Consider the following 24866-nt stretch of genomic DNA (forward strand, 5'->3'; position numbering starts at 1 on the left):
GAGACAGCTGGAGCAGTTTGCTTGTGAGGAGTGGACCACAATATCTGTTGAAAGGTGCAGACGTCTCATTGACTCCACAGTCTCTGAGTTGTTAACACTTGTTGATGTTCCACTTGGTTTTCATGTGTCACTGTGACCACCTGAGACACAATGTAAATAACTGTGAAACCACCTGGCTAGTGATTTACATTTACATGTAGTCCTTTTGCAGATGCTTTTATGCAAAGTGACTTACAATTGAGACAATTGTACAAGGGAAGGCAGTGTAAAGAAGGTCTTGCCTAAGGACCCCTAGTGCCGGTAGGCCACAGCCAGGATTCGAATCGGTAAGTCTCCCACAGTGAGCTTACCACCCACTACATAGGTGCAGAAAGAACCCTTGATATGATTGTTTGCATACAGGCTGACAGCAGATGTTTGATTTTATTACATGATATTTTTAGGATTAATAGGACTGGATGATTGTACTATTTGTTGAAACAATCTGAGGGACCTAGCTGAATCAGTCAGTCCAACATCTGGGTTTAGGTCCGTTTAGGTTTTGTTATTTCTCAAAGGTTTTTTAGGATTTATTTATTTACTTTGTTGTTATTTTCCATCTTATGCCATTCACATTGGGTTCAGTAGACCTTTGTACACGGTGCGTGTGTAGGTTGTGCAGAAAGGTGCTGGACCAAATAGCTGGACAGATTATAGATTATTCCATAATGTCACTTTTTAAAGACGGTGTTGTTATTGCTCTAACCTTTCAGTCAGATTGTGTGGAGTCAGCCTCTCTGTAAAGTCAGGAGATAGAGCTGTCAACACTGAGGTGGGTGTAGCTGTAAGAAACTGGTTGTATATTGTCAACTTTGTCAAACTAGTTTTTCTGGAGTGTGTCTCTCTTTCTGAGAAAAGGTGTGTCTGTTTCTACAACAGCCAAGACATGGATCAGAAATCAAGCACCACAGACAATTTGATTTAACACCAGGATACAAAGCTGTCCTTTAATTTAATAGGCATTTCTGATAAATTATTGTAGCTGTCACAACCTAACTTCTCTTTAATCCTTGCAACTTTAATAACATACTAATGGCATTGTAATTATCTTAAATAAACTGTCAAGCATATATGGCAACTATATAGTATTAATATAAAGATTGAAAAAATATAAGAAAAATGGCGCATTGTCAGGCTTGTGCTGCCAACATTTGCTGATATAGCTGTAACAATTGTCCAAATTCATGGTTCAGTTTAGATTTTTTAATTTTTGAGTGACTGTTTGGGTCATACCTCAGTTTCTCACCAACAATGTGGAACACTGAATGCAACTGGGCTCTAAGCACATTTGAGATGACCTACACTGGACAGCCCCTAAATGCCTCAGACAACAGTTGACCTAAACCTTGTGCTGTCCCTGACCGCGTCACAACATGAATGACCGACATTCTGTACTGTCCCTGAATGGCTAAACAACTGACAGACAGCTCATGTCATGCCTTCTATGTAGACACAGTATTACAGTGCAAGTCATAGGTTTTCTTAGGTTGGAGACGTACCTGCTTTTAACTGCACTTGTTCATTTATACATGTAGTGCTCTTGCTTAATCTGTGGTGATTTGGAGTGTCGGTTGTGCACGTTGCCAGAAAAAATAAGGTTATACATATGCGCGTAGGGATGTCTTGAGAACTGATACTTTGGTACCATGTCGATACCAAAACACTGGAAATGTGACGGTACTCTAGTTACTGAAGGTACTGAAAGCCCCTCGGTAGCTGTCATAGAGTGTGATTTTATTTTCAGCCTTACTGACAAGCTCAGTAAATAAATGTAGTCTGACGTTAAATGCTAACAGCTACATGTGGGATGGTGCAGGTGCACCACATAGGGACAGGTTATGGGCTACATAATCTTTGCATCTCAAAGACAGATATTCAGATCTGTATAAAGAATTTAAGGTGAGAGTTTTATGTCCATATCTTGAAATGTTACTGTTAATGACATGGTCCATAGAGGCTAACATTAGCGTGTTTAGGATAGGGTTAGCTTATTTGGGCTAACAAAGTGACCACTAATAACATGAACTAGGTGCTGCTCATAATGCTAGTAACAGATGTAACAGGTATGTGTTTGTGTTAGCAGTCTGGTTTTCTTTTAGTTATATCTGATAAATGAGGTCTCCCATCAGACTCCTTTTAAAGTTATTTTTTGTTTTTTTATATACAGTATATATATAATTGCATAATAAAATAGTCTGTGTATTTATTGCCATTGTATTGAAATTGTTATTGAGTATTGTAGAATTTCAGTGGTACTAAAACATTTCTGGTAGTCTGGTACTTGAGATGTAATCCTGCACATGACTAGTCGGTGGGGGTGTAACGATCTCAGCAGCACCTTTGCTACATACCTGTCATTATGTTGTCGTTGCCATTTTCTCTGCTGTGATCTTAAAATGTATGTCTGTCGCCATGACTTCTGTTAATGTTGTATAAAGGTGGACATTCTCAAGCAAGAGATTTCATTGTGTGTGTGAACCATGATGCTGATGGCGCTGCCATTAACTACTCCTATGGATTGGCAAACAGCAAGTATATCCTCGGCCCCACAACAAGGGGGATAGGGGTGGGGTGGTTGGAGGGTCATGATTTGGGAAGACAAAATTGTAACATGAGACTATGGACGTTTGTGTTGGTTTCAGAACCATCACAACCCGAGTTGAAAAGGATTTATTTTTTTTAAATACTATGTGGCTAAAGGAAGTTTCAGGGCATCATAGTGAATGTGAAATTGTCTGCATTTGTCTCTTAGATCTCCAGTGTGAGACAGTTTCATCTTGACACATATCTGTATCAATGAATAATCCAAGATCACAATAAGACACAGAGAATCTCTCACACTGACACACCCACACCATTCACTCTCTTCTTTCTCTCTCACTCACTTCCCCTCGAGCACACACACACTGTACACATATTGTACTGTTTAGTATGGAAGGGAGTGGGCAGGATCTTTGCAGCACTTTTACATACATGCATTGTCACAGTGATAAAACCCACTGTTTCTTTGTTTATATACTTATATACTGTGTCTTTGTTAAACACACAAACACATAGAGATAAAGATGTTGTTGTCCTGTGGAGCTCAACTGCTGTCACAATGCTGTTGAACAGAGACACTCTGTCATGGTGTCTTGATGGTGACATCGCCCTCTGTCTCAACAAGACAGGATATTGAGCCAATAATAATTATCAACAATAACATTACCAATGTCATACACCTATATCTGAGTACACACACGCATCACAGGAGCCACCACATGCTTTGTCTGAAAAATTTAGGAATTGTGAAAAAAGGTAAAGGCAGCATTTTACTTTATCTGTGTGTCATAACTGTCCGTGTCAGTCATCATAATGAGCTGTGGCTTTGAAAGTTAGTGCTAATGTAGATGAGCATTAAGCTGCTCTGTGGGGTGGTGGGGGGGGGTTATTTTCCTGAGGCATTGCTAAATTACATCACCATCCCTTCTTGTGATTTCTGCATGTTGATGTCTATTTGTCTATAATCGGCATGACAGCTCGACAGAGGGGTGAGAGCTTGAAGGAGAGATGACAGAAAAGGGATGAGCGCCAGGCAAAGAAAAGATGACAGCAGGGAGGATGGGTGGGGTGAAACACAGGAAGGCAGGATGGCAGGAGATGGAGCAGCAGCCAGAGGCAGCATTGACAGATGTTGGTGTGTACATGTATGTATTTGCGGGTGTCAAGAAAATCATGTGTCATATATATATATATATATATATATATATATATATATATATATATATATATATAAAGAAACACTGGTGGACATGTTATGCTTGTTTGGAACGTTTTGCATGGAGCAAAAAGCCAAAAAAAGAGGGACATTTGGAAGTTAGTATTATTTTTGGACCTCTGTTTGTGTGCTTTGTGTGACCAGTAGAAATTGCAACAGTACAATTTTGTTTAATTTACTTGCTCATACTTTGAAGTAATACATGGTAATTGATCAATAACCATAAAATTACTCTCTCTGTAAGTAAAATATATTGCCCTTTGAATTAAATGTGCCTCCTTTAAACGCTACATAATGCATTTTTTTTTTCTACCAAGATAAACATTAATCATGAAACATCATCATGTGATTGAGTCCAAAAAAATCTAACGACTATGCTACCTTAATGTCATTACAAGCACATTTCTTTAATTTAGTGTTTTTTCTGCTTGCTGCAAAAGTTATGACAGTTAATGGAGGTTTTGATTACATACATTTATTGATACATTTATGGCCAGAACCACTTAATTAATGTTAAAGAAGGTGTCTGAACAGCTTTAAAACAACAAGAATAAATTAAAGGCTGGTTTAATTTATGAGGCTTATATGTGTTAGTGTCTTTCTTTGTATTCCATTCCTAAAGCCCAGTGAAAGTTGCAAAGCGAATGAGATTTAGTACATTATCATTATTAGATCAGAGTTGGTTAGATCATCTACAGAGAGCACAGAGTGCATAACCAGCTCAGAGTTTGTAAATGTAATTTTTGTAAAACAAACCACTGTCACACCTCACAGATGTTAGACATTGTTTTTGTGTTTAAACATTCTCTGCATACCAGACTGTATGTAGCCGACAGTTTATACAAAGTTAATGATACTGATTTTTTTTTCTACAGAACAATACAGCTCCTGAGATCTGATGCTTCCTGCCATTACCATGGAAACGGAGGCCAGTCACATGCTGGAGGCGGCGCTGGAGCAGATGGATGACATCATTGCAGGTAGGAACTTAAAGCCACAGTGTTACCTGTAGGGAGACAGTGAGATGCTGATGTTGGTTCAACATCCAGTACCTGTAATACCTGCTATATACTAATGCTATAAGTATACACAATTATATTCATTTTGGCAGTTAGTATGGCTTGGTTTGGCACATTTATTGATTCCTGAAAGCAGGAAACGTTTCCCCTATTTTCTTCTGCATTTTGTTTACAACTTGGCAAAATAAAAATATGTATTCCTTAATTATGTACAACTTAATCTATAAAACTTATGTTGATGGATGTCTACATAAGTTGCTTCAAACTTCAGAATAAATTTGCAATTTCAAAAAACATCACAAGATGTAGTTAGTATATGATTTCTCTGTGGGACAATAGTGCCAGTAAACACCACACTCATCCAAGTATTCAAGGATATTATACTTTCTTCAATGACAACTTGACTTGGGTGGAATTAGAATCAATATACATGAATATATAGTTGGTCCTTTACTATATAGTAAATACTAGTATCATAATAGTCATAATAGTTTCATGTGCTGTTTGCCCCAAGAACACTACCAGTTTTATAATTTATTATAAAAGCAGCAAGTGGTAAAATGGCGAACTTAACCTGTGACACTACTGCATTTTGTGTAATGTGTGTGTTGTATCTAGAACATGGACATGTTTGTGTGTGTTTTTGCATGTGTAGGGGGGTCATGTTTGCTATGTCTGGTTCAGCCTTGGCCAACAAGCCTTAGCTAACAGTGGGGTAAATGTTTAATGTGGTCTCCAATCATCATGTGACATAGTAAAGGTTGAACAGACAAAAAGGGACTCGCCGAAGAGGAACTTGTCAGCACTGTAAAACTAATGATTTAATTTTGCGATTCACCAAAATGAGGGCAGATTTAAGATTTAGAATGTGTAAAAGTGCAGTTTTTTTTATCCTGAAAGGGAGTTTGCTTTATCAGTGTTTTTGAAGATGTAAGGACAAAGGGTGCCATTGTTGTAGATACTGTACGACTGAAGATATTTTGCTTTGATTATGATTTGATTTGATTAGAGTTGAAAGTCTATCTTTTGAGTTAGCAATATGATTGACATCTATTTGGCTAGGTTCTCTTTATTTGTGCATCAAATATGTTTTTTCATTATTACACTGTCAGAGTCAACTTACCACATTTGTGCATGTGGACAAAATTGGGTTCACAGATTTCACTGTTATTGAAGCTCATCAAATCGCTGCTGTTTGAAACACAGTGACCTCATCAAGTGCTCGGCGTTTGCTATTCCGGCTCTTTGTGACCGCAAATAGAAATACATTTTAAATTCCATTAACCATGATCATTAGCTAATCACTAACAGGGACATTAGAGCCACTTATCAACAAAGTTTAGATATGTTACTCATATTGCTTTCCATGATCAAGAGTTTGAGTTTTTTTTTCTGCTTTAGCATCTTGTGGGAATAGAAGTGGAAGCACTCCGTTGGTTAATGACTACCATTTACTGATGGCAGGCAGAGCAGTGACAGCAAAGACTTGGTCACAGTCATTTTGGATTGGCAGTCACGAAACAATCCTCAGCGATCCTAATGCAGTAAAATATCACTGTAGTAGTTACAGTTCAGACAGCAGAGGCAGGCAAAGACAATTAAAATATGAAGAACAAATAATAATAAGGCTACTATGTGGTCATCATGATAGTGTGTTACTAACGATAAAAAACATCCACTTGATTATATACACCTCTACAGCAAACTATTAAAGGTAACATCAATGCTCCAGCTCTGGTGTTCCATATCAGGCCATGACATTTCACATTCCTGTGATACTGTGCCATAAAGGCAGCAATTTTTGGTATAAATACATGTACAACAGATCTCCACAGCTGACAGTCAGAGCTTGAGGTGGCTCTTTAGTTTGTATCTCGACTGAGTTGATAGTGCGTTATTAATGTTTTCCTCTGTGTGCTCTGGCCCAAATACACGTCTGCATGAATGGATGGATGGAGAGATGGATGGGAGAATAGGTTCATGTTTTGTTTTGTTGTTCAAGTACATGCTCATTTCTTTTCATCCACACCAAAATCATTGTTTAAATAATGTGCACTAAATGCAGCAGTGAGTTAGTGAACAGGGTGTCATATATAATGCTTATGATCATCCTGCGAGACTCAAAATCTCACTAACTCACTGCTGCATAGTACTACTGAGAAATGCTGCATATACAGCAAGACTAAATGGCTAAATGGACAAATCACATTTTCATGGACCAATAAATCTTAGCACTGATAACTCCACAGATTGAAAAGCTTTCCCTTCTTTTGCTCACATTCACCAACATAAAGTTCTTCATTTTCTTTGAGGCTCTGCAGCACAGAGCCTGCTTTAAGATACAAAAGCAAAGGGAGCTTTCATTATAAGCTGTTTATTACTATTGGAATCAGTATACAGTACGGAGGCCCTTTAATGTGTGACTGTTTTTCAGAGCCATGACTATTTGAGTGCATGCAGATGTGCATTTGAGTGTGTGCCATAAAGTGTGTGTAGGTGCCAGGGAAATGAGCCAGGTGACACATGGACATTTTGGATATTCAGATATTCAGGAGGATGTATGGCTGTGATTAGAGGAGGTGCTTTATTGCAGACACATTTCAGTTTTGAAAAATAGTATTAATAATCACTCTGTGATGCATAATTGCCTCTCCTCTTCTCTCCTCTGACCATCTACGCACTCTCCAGGTTCAAAAGCAGCAGCAGTGGAGTTTTCGAACAGCATGTACGACCTGGGATCTCCCATCAGCGCTGGTCCACTGCATGTTGTTCAGTTATCTGAGGACCTCAAACTTGCCTTGGAGCTCCAGCCTAGCCAGGAGGAGAGAGACAGCCTCAGAGCACAGATACCAACAGAAACGGCACAGGCGCTCATCGACTGGCTACAGAGTGGAGCCGTATGTACACTGTGCTTTCATTCAAATAACCTTCCAAGTCACATTTTCTTTTATTTTCTATGCTGCAGTGTTTAGAATTCAGATTGTGGGATCTGGGACAGTTTATGTATCTTATCAAGCTGCATCCTCTTGTGTATTGTCCAGATCAGTCTTTTTAATGAGCATTTTACAAATAATTTGTGCCTGTGTTGTTGCCTTTAAAAACTGAGAAAAGAAATTATTCCAGACTGCAGATTGTGCTCGGTTCATTTTTTTTTTTTGTAAAGGTTGATTTCCCAGGATTTGTTGTTCTATCTTGTAGCTGTAGCTGATTGTTACAGTTCTTGTGGAAAAGGGCTATTACTTAAAACTAAATTTTCATCTTTAGCTTGCTTAAAATACAGATAATGCACTCTACTACTGCTTGAGTAATTTAAATTTTCACCTGATAGTCCATTCAGTCATGTTATGTTGTCTGTCCAACAGAAATTGTTGTCTGGACCACTCTGACGGAGTGACATTTTCATAAATAGAATAACGGACTCCACAAAAAACACAGCTCGCAAAGCTGTAAGACGGTGTTTCTGGAGGTGTTTGACTCAATTCAAAATTGCTGTGAATCTCTCACTGTCCTCAGAGATTACACATCTGGGTTAGAAGTTACACTGTGCTCAGTGTGCATGTCTCTGTGAATAAAAGTGTGTGGGTTCACTCACACACTTACTGGTGAAGCACAAGTTATGTAAGTGTGTTGATTTGGAAGTGGACAGCGTCTGAAACATGGAGTCAGCTGTGCAACAAGCTAACCAACAGAACCAGCTGTTTTATGTTGAAAGGCCTCCTACAGCAGGGAATGTTTGTGTTTCCCCAGGGATAATTTTCAGCAGACGTGCTGATAAGTGCATTTCTACAGGCACACAACACCCGATGACTGTTTACTGACAGTGGTGGAGGAACAGTTGAGATGACTTTAGAATAGTTATTCATGTACTGATCCACGGATGACATGAAACATCCCTTTATTAACTACTTTGCATTAGTAATTTGCTTTACTGAGCTCAGCTCCTGGTCACCATCATGTGATCCCATCCTTTTGAAGAGGGGTATAAAGGAGTTTTTTTCAGACATCTTGCTCTCAGCGTTGAACAACAAGATGCTTCAGACCTGACTGATGCCCTGGGAGTTTTCCTTGGGATTCAAGACTCCTTCTTCCATCAGAGCCCAGGACACAACACTGGATACCTGTGTTAATGTTGCTCTGATACCTGTGTTAATGCCCTGGCAGTCTTGATCACTTCCTGCATCTCCTGCTGGTAGATGCTGCTGGTTCTATCATCCACCCTTTCTCCATCTCTGTGAGACTGTGATGACTGTGAGACACTTAGTTGCCTGACAAATCTAGATGAGTTTGCAAGGAACGCAGATGGTTTAATGGTCCTCTCCTTTGTCTGTCTTCAGTGGCATTCTGCTCTGCTAAGAGTCATGAGCCTCTTGCTAATGATGATCTGGAGTTCTGCCAGCGAACTTCTTCTGTTGCCTTGAACTATTTATCCAGTGCATACTATTCTCTTAATTTCTAAATCATCTCTGCCCTTTGGTTCCTAACAAGTGGGAGGTTCACCTCTCTGATAAACCAAACCTTTCTCTGGCAAGTTGTTGATGATGGTTGTTGTTGCTGTGTGGATTCTCCTGTCTACCTCCCTCTTTGTCCCCGCATTGTTGCTTCTGAAAATGTAGTCCTCGTACTCATCAGACTTTTAGTAATGCCTTTTTCTCACAAGATGGAAACCAGTCGATCAGACAACTCTGGAGTTTTGTCTGGTGCTGGAACTAGTTAGAAGTAGTGGTGGAAATTCCAGGCACGTGGTTTTGCTACCGACTGGAAGATTTTTATGTAAAAGCCTCAGTATTTGTGTTTTACTTATGTTCTTTCATTATGACAGACACAAATATGGTGTCATTCTCTCTTGTGGTGTTAATACCAGCAGGTTGTAATGGCAATAGTTGTTACATTTGTCCTTCACTTTGTGTCTAATCAAATTAAATGCATCTCAGTTTGACATTTATGACATTTGTTTCCCACTTTGCCTCATCAGTAATCGAACCTTGGATGTAGTTTCTTCTATCAAAGAGTATACAGTTTAGTATACATAATAAGATTGATTGATTCGGATGTGCCAGCTCTCACCATATTTTCATTGTTGTTTCTTCGTACTACATCACTACGTACTGAGTTAGTGCTGTTTACAGCTACAGTTGCAGTGTTTTCATGGCAAGGAAAGGCAAGAAGGGAACAAGTGAAGAGGGTTGGGACATGTTCCATAAATTCTCCTCTTGGACACTATTACAGCTCGACCGTTATGAACTTCCTGCACTGTGCTCCCTCCCTCACGCTCTCTTTCTGTCCTGTGGGGTTTCTCAGTTGTAATTCCCCTCACTAGTTTACATCTTTTTCTCTCTTTTTTTCCTCACTGTTGTTCAGCGTGTACTGCTACTCTCCTCTCTCTCTCATTGCTAATCCGGTTGTTTAGACACCCTCCCTCTATGTTCTGACATGAGTTTGTGAGTAAATGAGCCAGTCAGAGGACCACATTGCTCACAGCTATTGAGGTAAGGTCAAACTCCACAAACATGTTGTGTGAATTCTTAATCTTTTTGGGGTGTTAACTTGTTGTAACCTCATAACAGAATTTGATGTGCTATATTTTGTGTTTATTACTGTCTATTCAAAGCATCTGGATGTCTCCAGTGTCTTTTGTGCTGAATGTACTGAGTTGCAGCTGTTGTTAGATTCAGCTGGATGAGATTGTTTGTTGCTGTTGCTGAGCTTCGTCCTGTAGAGGCTGCTGTTTTCTGCCCAGAAAGCAGTGTAGAGTTTCATGCACTGATTGAGATGACTGAGGCTTAAAGGTGAAAGTGGCTGTTGGATCCAGTTCAGCTGCTTTTTCAGCTCCTACATTGTTTCAACAGCAGATGTCTCACATGTTACACACAGTCGTTTGCCAACCCTCTCTCACTTTCTTGCTGTCTGTCTTATTAGCTGGACAGTCTCTTTTTTTGTTTATTACTTTCCTCCTTTGATATTTACAGACTTTACCCCCGAAATACCCAGCTGATGTCTCTTGGGTGCCAGGGAAAGGTGAAATAAATTATCATTAAGCTCAGGCAAAATATATTTTAATACTAAAATACTTAATTAAATTAGCAACATATTTTTATTGTTTAATATTGCTTTTTATGGATAGTCCACAAATCAATATCAATTGTTTAACTTTTTCTTCAAGTGAAAGTAGTAGTGAAACTGCTGGTAAATTTCAGTAGCAGATATACAAAAGCATGGCAGAATATCAAAGCAGCTTATACTGTATTTAAGAGTGGCTGCCCCCTCTTGTGCTCATCCTGTCCACGTTGTCCCCCTTCCTGCTCCTCCCTGCTGACCTAGAAGAAGAGGATCAAGACACACATGCTCTGCAATTAGTCTGCACCCAGTAGGCTTCTCTCCACAGGGCACTCCATGGTGAAACACACACATTCACAGATGCACAGATGTAAACAGGAAGTGTTATATGGGTGCATTATTGGCAGGAAGTTGTGTTAATCTGTGACTGTCTCTCATTACTGCTGACCCAGAGATGGCAGCGTGCCTTCTGATTATCATGTGTTTGGAATTTTCTCCAAACTAGTCAAAGTGAATGTTTTGGCTTTTAGCGACAGAAAAAAAACATGGGATTGTTTTATACTGAGCTTCAACATGTTGGCAACATTTCTTTCTTGTTGCGAACATGTTTGTATCGCATGTTATCTCATCTTGTTTAATTTTCAGGTAAAACATTCTTTAGAACTTTATCCCTTCTTCCAACAAAAGTTCCTTCTCCCATTTGCAGTGTTTCAGCCACCACTTTTCACTAACTAATTTGTCGCTAACTCTTGGTGCTGTGCAGAAAGTTTACAGTGGATTTATTTTGTGAATTAATAGTTTGTCTGTGAAGCGTCCCAACAAAAAGGCGAGGAGAACTTTGGAGAGTTGAAGCTAAATCTTTACTGAACCAAAGCGGTAAAGCCGCTGTCTTTCATGTGCTCTATAGTGTATTTGGGGCTGGAACATGCTTGTTAATGCTTTGTGTGGGTGTGTGTGCCACGGGCCCTATTCTTTTCCCTATGTTTTTGCTCTCCTATAATGTAGAGGGCGCTCTGGGCCAGTATGCAGCACACAGGTTGCTGTAGAAGAAGACAGAATGTAAAGCCAAATGTTACTGTTCTGTGTTAAATGTTTGAGTGTAAATGTTGAGTAAATGTTGTACACCAAGTGCTTTTGTTCTCTGTTCTACATGTTTTTTTTCTTTTTAAATACATTGATTATCTTATTAATGTTGGAAGGAGTTAGAGAAGGAAGTAGTTGTCCTCTGACCAGTGAACCAATCGCCAATGAGAACTCGTGCACTTGCACATTGTAGTTTGAGTTTAAAAAATCAAGATGCACATGCCAGGCCCACATGCTGGTTACAACGATGTAACTGCGACATGTGCTAGGTGCTTCTCCATCATCTCCATTTCCAGCATGCACCAGCACTTTAAGCAGCCTGTGATTTAAATTTGTGTGTGTGTGTGTGTGTGTGTGTATGAATGGAGCTGGCATTCAGGCAAATGGCTGACATTGTTATGGTGAGGTTTTGTAAAATATACAGAAAATGGAAGCCTGAGCTTTTGGGTTTAAACATGAAGATAATCCAACAAACAGAGACAGATGGAGAAGGAGTGAGAGAGAGGTAAACAGAGGAGAAAAAGTATTCTAGTTCTTCAGTCAGTGTTTCAAAGTGTCCAGGCTCTTTGCCTGTAACTTAATCAAAAGGAAGCACAAACCAGGAGGAGAAAGATCTGGCATGATTCGTAGTTGTTCTGAGATTACTGCCTGTTGCTGCTTTGCTTGCATGTCATGAGATGCTGCTGGAATAAAGATTGTGTATATATGAGAGAGAGAGAGAGAGAGAGAGAAAAGAAAGAGAGAGAGAGAACATGGACTAAAAACTCAGACACAAACAGATGACAAGGAAAGAAGAAAAATGGCCAACCCTCTCACCCTTCCCTCCCCCTTCTGGGCTCGGCCATTTGGCTGTCAGACGGACCTTAGAAGGGACAGAGAAGAAAAAAGGCAGAGCGACTCCAAGATAGAGAAAGGAAGCAAGGAGAGAGAGAAAGAAAAGGAGGGTGAGGAGGAGGAAGAAGCGAGTGTTGATGAAAAGAGAGATAAGTGAAAAGAAAGTGGGGAGAACATTGGGAAAGCAAGAGAGACAGAGCAGAGTGATACTAAAGAAGGAAAGGAAAGAGAGAAGTACAGTAGGAGGAGGGGGACAAAACAGAACGGGGGAGTTGTCCCACTCAGAAGGCAGAGATCGTAAAACGCCCACCTCCACAGCTGTGAACATCGCAGTCACACGCTTGCACACATTAACACAGTCCTACAGCTGTCTGCAAACTCAAGAATCCACTCTTACTCTACACACACACTTTCAAACAGACACGCAGGATCTGATAAAGTCAGACAACAACAAAGAGGAAACAGGCAGGGCAGCGATGGGCTGGGAGCATGGAGACTCCCATTGACTTCTACAAACATTTCTCCTGGCTCAAAAAGGTGAGTCTGGGGGTTTGACTTTTTTTTTTTCTCGCTCTCTCTTTTGATTTTTATGTGTGTCCTTGTTTCATATGCTTCATCTGAACTGATGTCCAATGAGTGTACAGCCTAAAGAGAGAAGCATTTAAAACAAAGGGGTAAACTCCTCAGTGATATAATTGTTGTGTGTGTGTGTTACTGTCTTCTTATTGTCTTATTTCCCCTTGTTGACATAACTTCCCTTAGCTCAAGAGTTTGGCTGCATCTTAGCTTGCTGGTGCTGTTGGTTGCAATGTGTGTGTATGTGGAGGCATTTATCACAAGGACTGAGTTATCAGATTAGAAGCATTATGCATCAGCTGATTGTTGTTGACAAAGCAATGTCTGATAGCATCAGGATTCAATCAGTGAGAGGCCAACACGTCTTGAGTTTTGTGTACTGTCTCAAAGTCACATAAGCAGATTCTAATAGAGGTTAATCAATGCTTTATCAAGACTGTGTGACTCTGTCAGATTTGGCTTGACATATTAAGGTTTAACATTCTCAATGGTATGCTGCTTTTTGTTTTATTTAAAGATTAGACAGCAGTACACAGTGACCTTTAAACTGACCTTAACAGATCATTCACAAGGATTCTTCAACAAATATCCATCACAATCCTCACACAGAGCATCATGTGAAGAATTTTGTCTTAAAAAAACAGGTTAGGCCTGAGCTCTATTTTTGTTATGTTGTTAAGAGTGACAGTGTTAAGATCCTTATATCAGCGTGCTGCTTCCTTGTATGACATGATAAAAAAGCTTTGTTGCACAAACTCTGCAGAAGGTGTTAACATTTCTACAGCTAAATCTTTTTATTTTAGTTGGCTTCATCATTTTTTTTACTCATGTCCTGCTTCACTGGGGGTAGTTGCTCTGCTGTTAATATCTGCTTCTATGCTGCCCAATCAAACAAGGCTGAATCCTGCTGTTTCTAGCACATTCTGCTCTATTTCTGATTGAACGTACTGACACAGCAGATTGATCGGCTAAATACTGCACAACCCAGTTGATTGAGTTATGTTTGAGTCTCAGGTCTTTTAAAGTAAAGATGTGCTTTCAGTGCTTGGACTTACAAATATGTTTCCTTCACATCTGTGGCAGAGCAGTAACGTGTGTCATTGTTTCCTGGTCTTCTTTAATCTGTGAGTTATGTTTTGTCATATGATTGTTGAAAACCAAAATGGACCTCTGTATGTTTGTTTCCATGTGCTCATGTGGTACTGCTTTAGGCCACTGTGCATGTATTTCCGACAAGTATCACATGCTGCTTGGCTGGGCATGTTTACAGGGTGAGTTTTTTGGGGACTGTCTTTCATTGTGGAGACAAAAAGCACATCTTCAAAATGTAAATCATTACACTTTGGTGTGAGGACTTGGTTTAAGATTAAGACTGTGGTTATGACAGGTAGTGATTGCAGTTATGGTTTCAGTGTAATGAAACATTTTCTTTACATTTGCTTTTAGTCACTTCGCTGATGCTTTTATGAAGGAGAATTGCAAGTGACATATAAAGCAGCAACAAATCTAAGTTAGGGAGGGGACATTTGAAGCAAAATGCCACGAGAAGAAACTTTTGATTTTAGTTGAAGAGTCTGACAATGGAGAAAGGTTTGTTTTGTTTTTTTAAGCACATAGGAAGGTGCAGATCCAAGATCTGTCTTTTTTTAATTTTGGCAAAGAGTGAGCAGGCTTATGTAGCTGATTCCACCATCATTGGGGGTTTTTTTCTGTGTGGCATAGGGACTGCTAGATGTTGTTCGTTGGCAGAGCACAGTGGTTGAGAGGGATTGTAGACCCGTTCCTGTTCAAGTAGGACATAACTATGTGTATATGTGATGTATGAGTAGTTCAGTTCAGTTATACTCCTCACTGATACACTGATTTAGAACATTTGAAAACAGTTTGTATGTCTTGGTGCTGTTGTATCTGTGTGTGTCACTAACATACTCTAGATCTTCATAAATGACAATACATCTCGAATGCCGCAGACTTATCCTAAAATTCACTTTCCTCATTCTCTGGAATTGGATTGTCAGGCTGTCCAGATGTAAAATTGACTTGGATGAGCCTTTAAATTGGCTTTAGACACTGCTGCGTGACTACGGAGACTAGCTAAGCGAATGTGCTTTACTGCGCTGCAGGGACAAATTAATTCAACACTGAAGAGCAAAAGAGTAAAAGTGGAAAAAATGTTTCTTTGCATAGAGACAACTCGGTCAAATTTTTTTCTCAGCATTCAATTCTGACAATAATTCTGTCAGTTCTTCTCATTCTACAAGTGTGATCAGTTCTACATGATCACACTTGTGAAGTTTCACAGTTATAGCAGTAACGGTATAAATAGGTTTTGTGTTTGGCCTGGTATGCTTTAGATTTACAGAGCACTGTTATATGAAGCACTTGTGCATCAGTAAAAGAAGGTGGTGTCCTGCATGTCTCATGCATTCTTAGGCACTGGGATCACTGCCTGTATGTCATTAGAAATCCCACCCAGTCCACTTGCCCCAGCTTTTATTGTAAATGCCCATAACACTTTGCAGTCTACAATGCCTGTACCAATAGCAAATGCTGTCATGTCCCTTCCTGCAGATGACTTCACTTAGTCCTTTAACTGCCCTTAACTACTACCTTTTGTCCTACAAACACTCAATGCTGCAGAGAAGCAAGCTGTATATGTTTAAAACAAAATTTATGAATTTTGATGAAAATATTCACAAGATGTAAATATTTAACTTGATTTTTGCTTCTGTGTGGGTACGGCCTTTGCCATAGCCTGAAGTGTAACTAACGTGTAGAAATGTAACTATACAATGTGGCGATGCAGACCGACTCAGCCCCAGTTTAACCTTTAGGATCAGTTGCAGTTGTTTGTAGCACACTGAAGAAAAAAAATAATACTTGCAAAGAAAAGTTCGACACAGTGCTATAGAAGCCCCACGCCAACTAGTGTTGTTGTGGTGTGATTGCAGACCCACACTGACACAGCAGCACAGAAATAAATACACACACAGTGTGTAGCCTACGACATAATATCTGCTTAGATTCAGTGCAGAGGCATAAATCAAGCCCATGAACGCAGCTCTTTACCACAAATCCTTGTTCTCTGTCCCTGTCTCTATCGTTCACCCTCTATACGAGGCGATGACAGACAGATAAAACCGACTGGCCTGGTTTCCTTTATCAGACCCTTCAAGTGCTGTGTCACCTCCCTGTTTCTTCGCAGTCTGATGAGAGGATCTGTGACAGATCACTACAGTACATTTCAAAAAGTCCTCGGCTCCTGCTGTGGCAAACCAGTATCCTCAGTCTCAGCCCAGTAATACTGGACTGAGGCATTATTACACATACAAAAAGATTACGGGTTTAAACACAAAATCTTTTGACGCTGCTGTTTTTGAAACCATTGGTGAAAGTTATTCTAAATATGGTTTTAATGAAGCCTTCAGTATTAGTTTACAATCTGGACCTTACCAAAACTCCACTAAACCCCAGGATTGGTGGTTTGATTCCCAGTTCCTCAAGGCCACATGTCGAGGTGTCCATGGAAAAGACACGGTCATCTATCTAACAGTTTCCTCATGGGAATCAATAAGTTTGTTAAAAAAAAACGAAACAAATGCAATTTGTTCTTTTGACGTAACTAAACTAACTAGATATTGCATGACGTGTAAAGTAATGTGGTTGATTTTGATTTGTTGGTTTATTGCACAAGTTAAGTAGCTGTTTGAACTTGCTGCTAGAAATAATGATCTTTTTCTCTCTGTGTGTGTAACTGCATAGTTAGCTGTATCCATTTGGATACTACCACAATATTCACATCTGTTTATTCAAGACATGTTTGTGAGCCTCAGAGCGGTCAGAGATGGAAATAGTGTGGCACTGTGAAAATCTGAACACATGCTTCAGTAATATGTTTGTTGTTTATTTTTGGATATATCAAATCACATGAGCCAGAAGATCTTTGATCTAAGCTCTCCATCTTGAGCCTTGTGGAAAAACATCACCATACTGTGAACACGCTGCTTACTACTGTAATATTCTCATCTCTGCTGTTACAGCATTCACTTCATTTTTCATAGCATGTGTCATTAGTCCAACAGATGTACAGAGTAATTCTTTGCTGATCTTCTGGAAAATCCGTAACAGCACAGATTCCTTTATCAGCCACAAGCTCACAAAGATAAAACAAATATATAGGATAACACTGAAACTCCAGACAACAAAAAAAGCCCCTGTATAAGGTCTTCACTTCACCTACATGTTTTTTAAATTAGCTTTTTTTAGACTGATTAACAGAAAAAAAAACAGATTTTAAACAAACTTACAATTTTGCAGATTGCAAATGCAACAACCTGTTAGCAGGTTGTCCCGACAAAGATTTAGGTTGTCAGTAAAACTGTCCACACATGTCAGGTCATCAACAATTGCATGAAAATATTAACTTGCATGCAAGATTCATGACGAATGTTTTTTTGTGTGTGTTTTGTCCAGGTGAACCTTTGTTCTCCAGCCAACAATGAAACCTACCAAGAGCGACTGCTTCGCCTAGAGGGAGACAAGGAGTCTCTGGTGCTACAGGTCAGAGCTGTGTGTGTGTGTGTGTGTGTGTGTGTGTGTGTGTGTGTGTGTGTGTGTGTGTGTGTGTGTGTGTGTGTGTGTGTGTGTGTGTGTGTGTGTGTGTTGGTGGGTGAGTGGTTATTTTAGTTTCTTTTGTTTTGTTTTTTTTAAGCAGACAGAGCAACAATTGGGAAACTTTAAAAATGATCAATTGCTATTATGCTAAGTGACTTCTAACTATTTCTGCTACTGATGCAGTGTGACTACAATCGCATTGTGAGATGTGCACTATGAACGCACAGTTCACACACTCTTAAAATTAAGTAAATAACTAGGTAACTCAAAAACATTCTATGGAACAAATGACACATCTCTCTATGAACTACAGTGCAACTCCATAATAAGCTATGCTGTTACTGGTCTATAGTTTATGTAGATAATCTGAGGTGTACTATTAACACTAATGGTAGTTCAGGTATTTCATTTGATTGAAATTACACTACACTACAAAAAGTACTGATTAAGCAGATATAATTTATTGTCTTTCATTGGTTAGAAAGATGAACCTCACTTTTACATACTGTCCCTTTAAGTCACATGTATTCCAAAGCCAAAGTTTCTCAGAGAGCATGCACCTTCCTATTGGCTCTGGATGTTGGCAGGTTTTAGAACATACAGGCGGAGTACCATCCCTGCTATTAGAAGACCAGCATTAACATAAATATAATGGCTCCATGTTTGGTGTGTTTAAGTTGGCAATTTTTATGTCCAATGCCTGGAAAATTGGATTTTTATGTGTTTAGTAGATGTATTAAAAGTTATTTTATTATATTATTATAAATTGTCTAATAGTGTGATGTAAGCCCATGTGGACTGAGCATTTGTAGATGCATTGTGACACAATAATATAATCCTTGAATTCCTACAATCAGAAAATTTGCCAGGGATTGTGTTGAAGGATAGATGCTGCACTGGAAAAACATCTTGGTTTGTAGCCTATAATCTTGAGACTTAAGCTCTTTGGTCTTGTTTCATAACAAAACATGTCCGGGCACCTTCAAACCGTCGGAGCTTGTGTTTCCTCAGGACTTTTACAGTACAACTATCAACATCAGAGCCATCTTGGTAAAGCAGATTAGACTCTCAGTGACTTTTAGATCACTTTAATAACTGGTTCATACAGCTGCGATATCCATAATGTATCTTTCCATTCCTCCAACTTAAGTAGCAGTTTTCAAACTGCACCTCAGGCTGTTTTCACTATTATGTGTGTTTTTGTGTGTGTTTGTTTTATGCTCCAGCTGAGTCCATGTGAGTGGATCTCTTTTTCATGTGTAGTTAACTTGCACCGCCCGCCTGGACGACTCTGGATTTGAAAGTTATCATAACACACACACATTCACACTCCTACTTATCACACATTCCTTATCTGACATTGCTGTGATTGGTTGAAAAGGTGACTGGGGTTGCTGACAGAACATTTAGTTGGCTGTTGACAGTTTGTGTGCCCCTTTTGTGGTTCCTTGCTTTAGTTTCTCTTCACCTGTCTCCTGCCTCCTAGTAGGTGTTGTCTTACCTCAGCCTGTGTGTATGTGTGTGAGTGTGTGTGTTTGCATATACACAGTCTGTGTTTAACTTCCCTGTAGCCCAGTAGGGAACTTTCACCTCCATTTGTGTATGTGTGGCTCAGCAGCGGAGTACAGAGCGGGTAAGAGACTGTGTTATTACTACCGTTGGGTCTTTTTCTTTAACATAAGAAGTTTATGTGGTCATGTTAAAAGTCATACCTCCTCTTTTCTTTGATTTGTGGTACCAAAGCTTTAAATATGGCACAAGGTCATACAGAATATGAGTTGAACAGTATGAACAGACAGCGGATTTAAGAAGTAACTGATTCCCAGACTTGTTAATTTATTACTTCATTTAATCACAGTTTGCTGGATCCTTCACATCTTTGTAACAACACTACATTCTGGATCAAACACACGTTGAGCCAGAAACTGCTTTTATTGCCAGAGAGTGGTGAGACGGGATGTGGCTGCAGGGGTAAAATCATACAAGTCAATGTGACTGAGAATCAGCTGCTGTCAGGCGGATTTGGCGCAGTTAAGGAACTGAAGAGTTGTATTGTGCGTGTGTTTGGCACGAGGTGAAAGTGTTGTCAGAGAGATTATAGTAAATGTGCAGTGCATTCCTGAGTGACAGACTGCTGAGTAAATGTGCACTGTTTTGGAGTTGAGGTATGCCGGCATGAATGTATGTTTGTGTGTGTGAATGAATGCAGGAGAAGGAGTCGGTGCACATGCCACAGCTAATGTTTACATTTTTGCTTAGTTTTTTCGGGCACATGAACAAAAAATTTATAGAACATTAACATTTGCAGAAAGGCACATTTCCAGTGTTTGTTTGCATCAAAGCTTATATTTGTACTCTACTTTAAATATGTGATTTACCCAATTTGCAAATATGTCTTTAATAATATGTGTATTAAGTGTGCATTTTCCTTTAGGTCTGCTTCCCATTTTTGCATCTGTTCATGTCAGAGTGTTCTAATATATGTATACCTGTATCACCCATTAGGTGAGTGTCCTGACCGACCAAGTGGAGGCCCAGGGTGAGAAGATCAGAGATTTAGAGAGTTCTCTAGAGAATCATCGGCAGAAACTAGCCTCCACTGAGGAGATGCTGCAACAGGTAGACACAAACACACACAAATGTAAAGAAACAGTGATTGTTATAGGCTGATTTTTCTTACTTTCAGTATTTTTTTTTTTTGTCAACACTAGTGTAGAAGGTGCAGTCATTTTTGCTAAACAGGATGTGCAGTACACAAAAAAGAAGTGAATAGTACTGTAGTATGAGTGAAGTAGTACTGTAAGTTAGTAAATAAAGGAGTGGCACAGTTCATTGAGAATGTTCCAGTTTGACTTTATACTGTTGGCCTCTTCTGACTCATCAGCAGTTCACTAAGTGTTACGTTTAAGATTGATTTTACAGATCGCATCTCAACATGACTCAATGTTATTTTTTACATGATTAAATTAGATATGTTTTAGGATCAAATATGGTATGTAATTTAAACACATGAATTTTTGAACAGGTCAGCTACTGTACATGTTAGTAGTGTGAAATTGAATGTCTTCAAGCTGTTTCAGTGGTTTCACTTGACGTCACCAGTGAGACAAACCCATGGGCCCTGCCAGGCTGGACACAGATCACAGCTCTGTTTATTGGAGAATCAGCCTTCTGTTTAGACTCCTCAACAGGCTCTTTGTCCTCTGCATTGTCAACAACGAGGTTGAAAAGACCACAGCCCCAAAATAAATACCCAACCAAGGCTGTGACGTTCGCCATCTTTATCCAGCCAACTTTTATAACCACTAATTTATACTGTCTGTTCAGAATTAGAGCAGCTGTGAAAACACAGGAGAAACCAAGAAATGCTATCACTTTTCTTCAGTCAAGAATTTTAATCATTTGTATTTGAAAGATAATTTCTTACCACACACCTGTTAGCACTTTGCTTTGTAGCAAAAAAATCCACATATCCACAAACTGACTGTAGATCTCCACCTGCTGCTGGGTCTGATCTACAATACTTCATGACTAGTTATTGTAGGTTTGTAGGTTTTATTAGGTTTAGCTACAGCTGCTGTCCTGGTTTGTTGTTGTTGGTGTGTATGTGTGTGTGTGGGTGCATGTGCGTGTTTGTGTGTGTGTGTGTGTGTGTGTGTGTTCACATTGAATACATGCTGGTCAAATAGCTGATGTGATATGGGGCGCCTGCTGAGAGAGATGAAGAGGGCGTGTGGTGAAAGACAGCAGTCGTCTTGTCTTTTTGCTTTGTCATTTCTCAACAGTATCACCTCCAAAATCTGTGCCTCTTAAACCTCTTTAATACATCATTGGAAAGCAAGTTTGGAGGATTTAGGAGGTGACAGCATGTCTGCTCCTGCTGCAGGATGTTCTGTCTGCGTCACTGTCACTTTCTTTAGTGTGTGTCTTTAGTGTAAAGAGAGGGATAAAGACATAAGTCAACACGAGTCAATTTAGCCATTAACAGTATGTCAGTGCCCTAAGACTTGTAAGACTACAACTTTCTGTGGGAACCACAACTAATCTAAGAAATAAATATGACTCACACACATGCGTAGTACATAAATACAGTTCTCATGCTAGAGCGGATCCACCCACACATGTACAATAATCATAATGTGACTGTATGTCCTACTGCCGCATAGCATATTTTAGTACTTTGTCACACGCACATGTTTGGTCATTAGAGTTAGGACACTCATTGACAGGATGCCTTCCTAGCCCCCACCCTTCACTCTAACCATCAATTAAATCAGTAAACCTAATTCTGACCTTAGCCCTAAAACAGGAGCCATTCCCCTTACTGCATCAGCCACTAAAATTCATCAATATATGTAATTCTCATCAGTTTCCCCGGAATATCAATAATCCATGATTCAGGTGTGGCCTTTCTCCAGTAGAGTCTTTGCCTTCTCGGTCATCCAGGTGAGAAGTAACAAGGACACAACTTTCAGATCAATAATCCATCTATTTCAGTTCTGGTCTATGTGTAAGTGGCCTACAAGCATTTTCAGCCTCCATTCACTACACTAAGATATAAGAACTCTTACTGATTTCACGCATGCCTAAAATGTATGTTTTGTAATTATTGGGGAAAAGTGGGCCAACCAAGTGACATGGTAGCCTTTAAATTGTTGCTGGTTATAGCGAAGTCTTTTCGCAAGAGCACACATTTTGATCCGGGTGAAGTGAGTAATACTTAACTGGAAATCATGTTGGGCCATATGTGAGTCATTTTCTAATTTTGATGTTGAAATCACATTTGTTGGGTGTTAAAGAAGTACAGATCTGATTTATTCCATCTACCATTGTTATATTCAACACTGCAGTTCAAGAGAGTGTAGCCTCCTTAAGGAAATGTATAAATACTTTAGTGTGAATGATAATTTGTCACGTGCTGACCCTCATAATTAAGGAAAAGCAAATGTCAGGCAGCTGAGCTGTTGGATGTGACCACTGAGCTCTGATAAATTAGCTCTAAAGACTGCGGCTTATCCCACTATAAGTGACACTGGTGTTAGATTGCAAACTGAAAGTCAGCTGCCATAACTTCACTAAGCCGATTTTGTGTGTGTGTGTGTGTGTGTTTGTGTGTGTGTGTGTGTGTGTGTGTGTGTGTGTGTACATGCATATTGTTGAATGGCCAAATTTTAGTTCAGTACCATCATAGTTGGGACATATGTATTGTGCCAGCCCTCACTACTACAGAAACTTCAGAGCTATGGTTAGAATTGGGTTAAGATACTGTAAGATGAAAAGTTAGGTTGTGAGTGTTTGGTTAAGGTAAGTGCTGAGGACTAAATTATGTTAACAAGTGTCCTCACAACTTTATTAACACTTGTGTGTAAGAACTTCTGTATGTATGTTATTGTGAGCGTGGCTGCTAAGCAGGAGTGATTAAGGGGCTTAAACTGTCTGTCTGTGGCTGTGGTATTGACACAGCTTGTTTACCATGTGATCTTTCCATTTGGAGGGTCTGCTGTGGTTTGCTTTTGCTGCAAATAGAAGTCATTTTGATATAATGTAATTTTATGTCATGGGATTTAAACTTACTTTAAAAACATGAAACAATAGTTGATTGAACTTTTTACATCAGATGCAAGCCTAAGACATGACACTGCCTCCACCATGCTTCACAGATGAGCTTGTTTGGTTTAACCTTTCCATCATTTTGGTAGAGATTAATCAGTCAGCTCATAAAACCTTCTTCTACAATTGTTGGGGATCACCTTTGCACTTTTTTGAAAATTGCAAACCTGGCTGTCTTAATATTACTGATGATAATGGGTTTTCATCTTGTGGTATTTCCTCTATATTTCTGATTATAAGGTCCTTTTTCAAATGGTGCAGTATATCATAATATCTTCACCCCTGCCCTGTAGAGGTTATTGTTGATGTCACTGTTTTTGGGTTTTATCACAGCTCTCACAGTGCTTCTGTCATCAGCTGTTGTTATTTTTCTTGGCCGACCCATTCTTTGAATGTTACTCAGTACACCAGTGGTTTCTTTCTTTTTCACATCTCACATTTCAACATTGGCTATGTCCAGTGTTTGCGCATTGCCTTTAATGTGTATTCCTCTTCTCTCAGTCAAAATCCCTTGCTTTTCTCACAAATTCTTTCTCCCCAGTTTTTTGCTTTTAATTTATTCTTTTTAACAAGAAAAGCAGTCTTTTAAGGGGAAACATAGGACACACCTGAGTAACAAGCAACATCTATCAGTCACTTTTGTCTTCTCATAAAAATAGTGATGTTCTGCGTTGTTTAATGTATTTAGATTTAGCTGTAAATACCATCAAATGAAAGCTGAAATTCTGAATCTCATATCCATCTTTTGATCTTAAATGTACAGCAAACATAAAATAGTAATACATTTATACTCACATTTGTGGTGCCATTCAGAACATTCAGTTGGCCTTGTTGGCTTGATGGAGAGGGAGTATTATATTTTCATTTTCATGTGAATGTTTTGTCTCGAAGGAAGAATCAACAGCAATGTAAGGCAAGTTAAGTTTGACTTTAGCAAAGAGGAAGTGGGATTAGAAGGAATTTAGATGAGGAAGCGAAAGCAGCAGACACTGAGAGTTGGCAAAGAGATGATGTTTTGTGTGAGAGAGAAAAAAGGACATGCATATCCCCTCTCTCTCTCTTTTAGACATACTTTCTCTCTCCCATACCAAAGAAGCACAGAGCTATATTAATAGAGTCAACTAACTCGCCTGTCTGTGTGTAAGAGTGTGTATATTTAGCTTTGTGGGGTCTGGGCCCCCTGTCCGCTCTGTCAGGGTGGGAAGAACATTGTAGCGGAGTAACTGACTCTGTGACTTCTCACAGAGCTGTTGAGCTGTATGTATTTTTTACAATTTTAA

General features: G+C 39.4%; 1 protein-coding gene across 12 annotated transcripts in view; it reads left to right on the forward strand.

The window, feature by feature from the left end:
• ppfibp2b (PPFIA binding protein 2b) overlaps positions 1-24866 on the forward strand; it is a 62311-nt gene that overhangs the window by 15154 nt on the left and 22291 nt on the right. For 8 of the 12 annotated variants that reach the window (XM_026365767.1, XM_026365774.1, XM_026365775.1 and 5 more), the window contains exons 2-5: positions 4672-4776; positions 7504-7712; positions 17836-17922; positions 20482-20595. In XM_026365767.1, the coding sequence (XP_026221552.1) occupies positions 4695-4776; positions 7504-7712; positions 17836-17922; positions 20482-20595 (492 nt within the window). In that variant the 5' untranslated portion in view covers positions 4672-4694. Of the gene's footprint in view, positions 1-3557; positions 3726-4671; positions 4777-7503; positions 7713-12866; positions 13324-17835; positions 17923-20481; positions 20596-24678; positions 24844-24866 lie in introns of those variants that run through there. The other 4 variants (XM_026365772.1, XM_026365771.1, XM_026365777.1 and 1 more) reach the window with 4 other exon arrangements.

Source organism: Anabas testudineus, chromosome 6, assembly GCF_900324465.2.
Source record: "Anabas testudineus chromosome 6, fAnaTes1.2, whole genome shotgun sequence".
NCBI classification, from domain to species: Eukaryota; Metazoa; Chordata; class Actinopteri; order Anabantiformes; family Anabantidae; genus Anabas; species Anabas testudineus.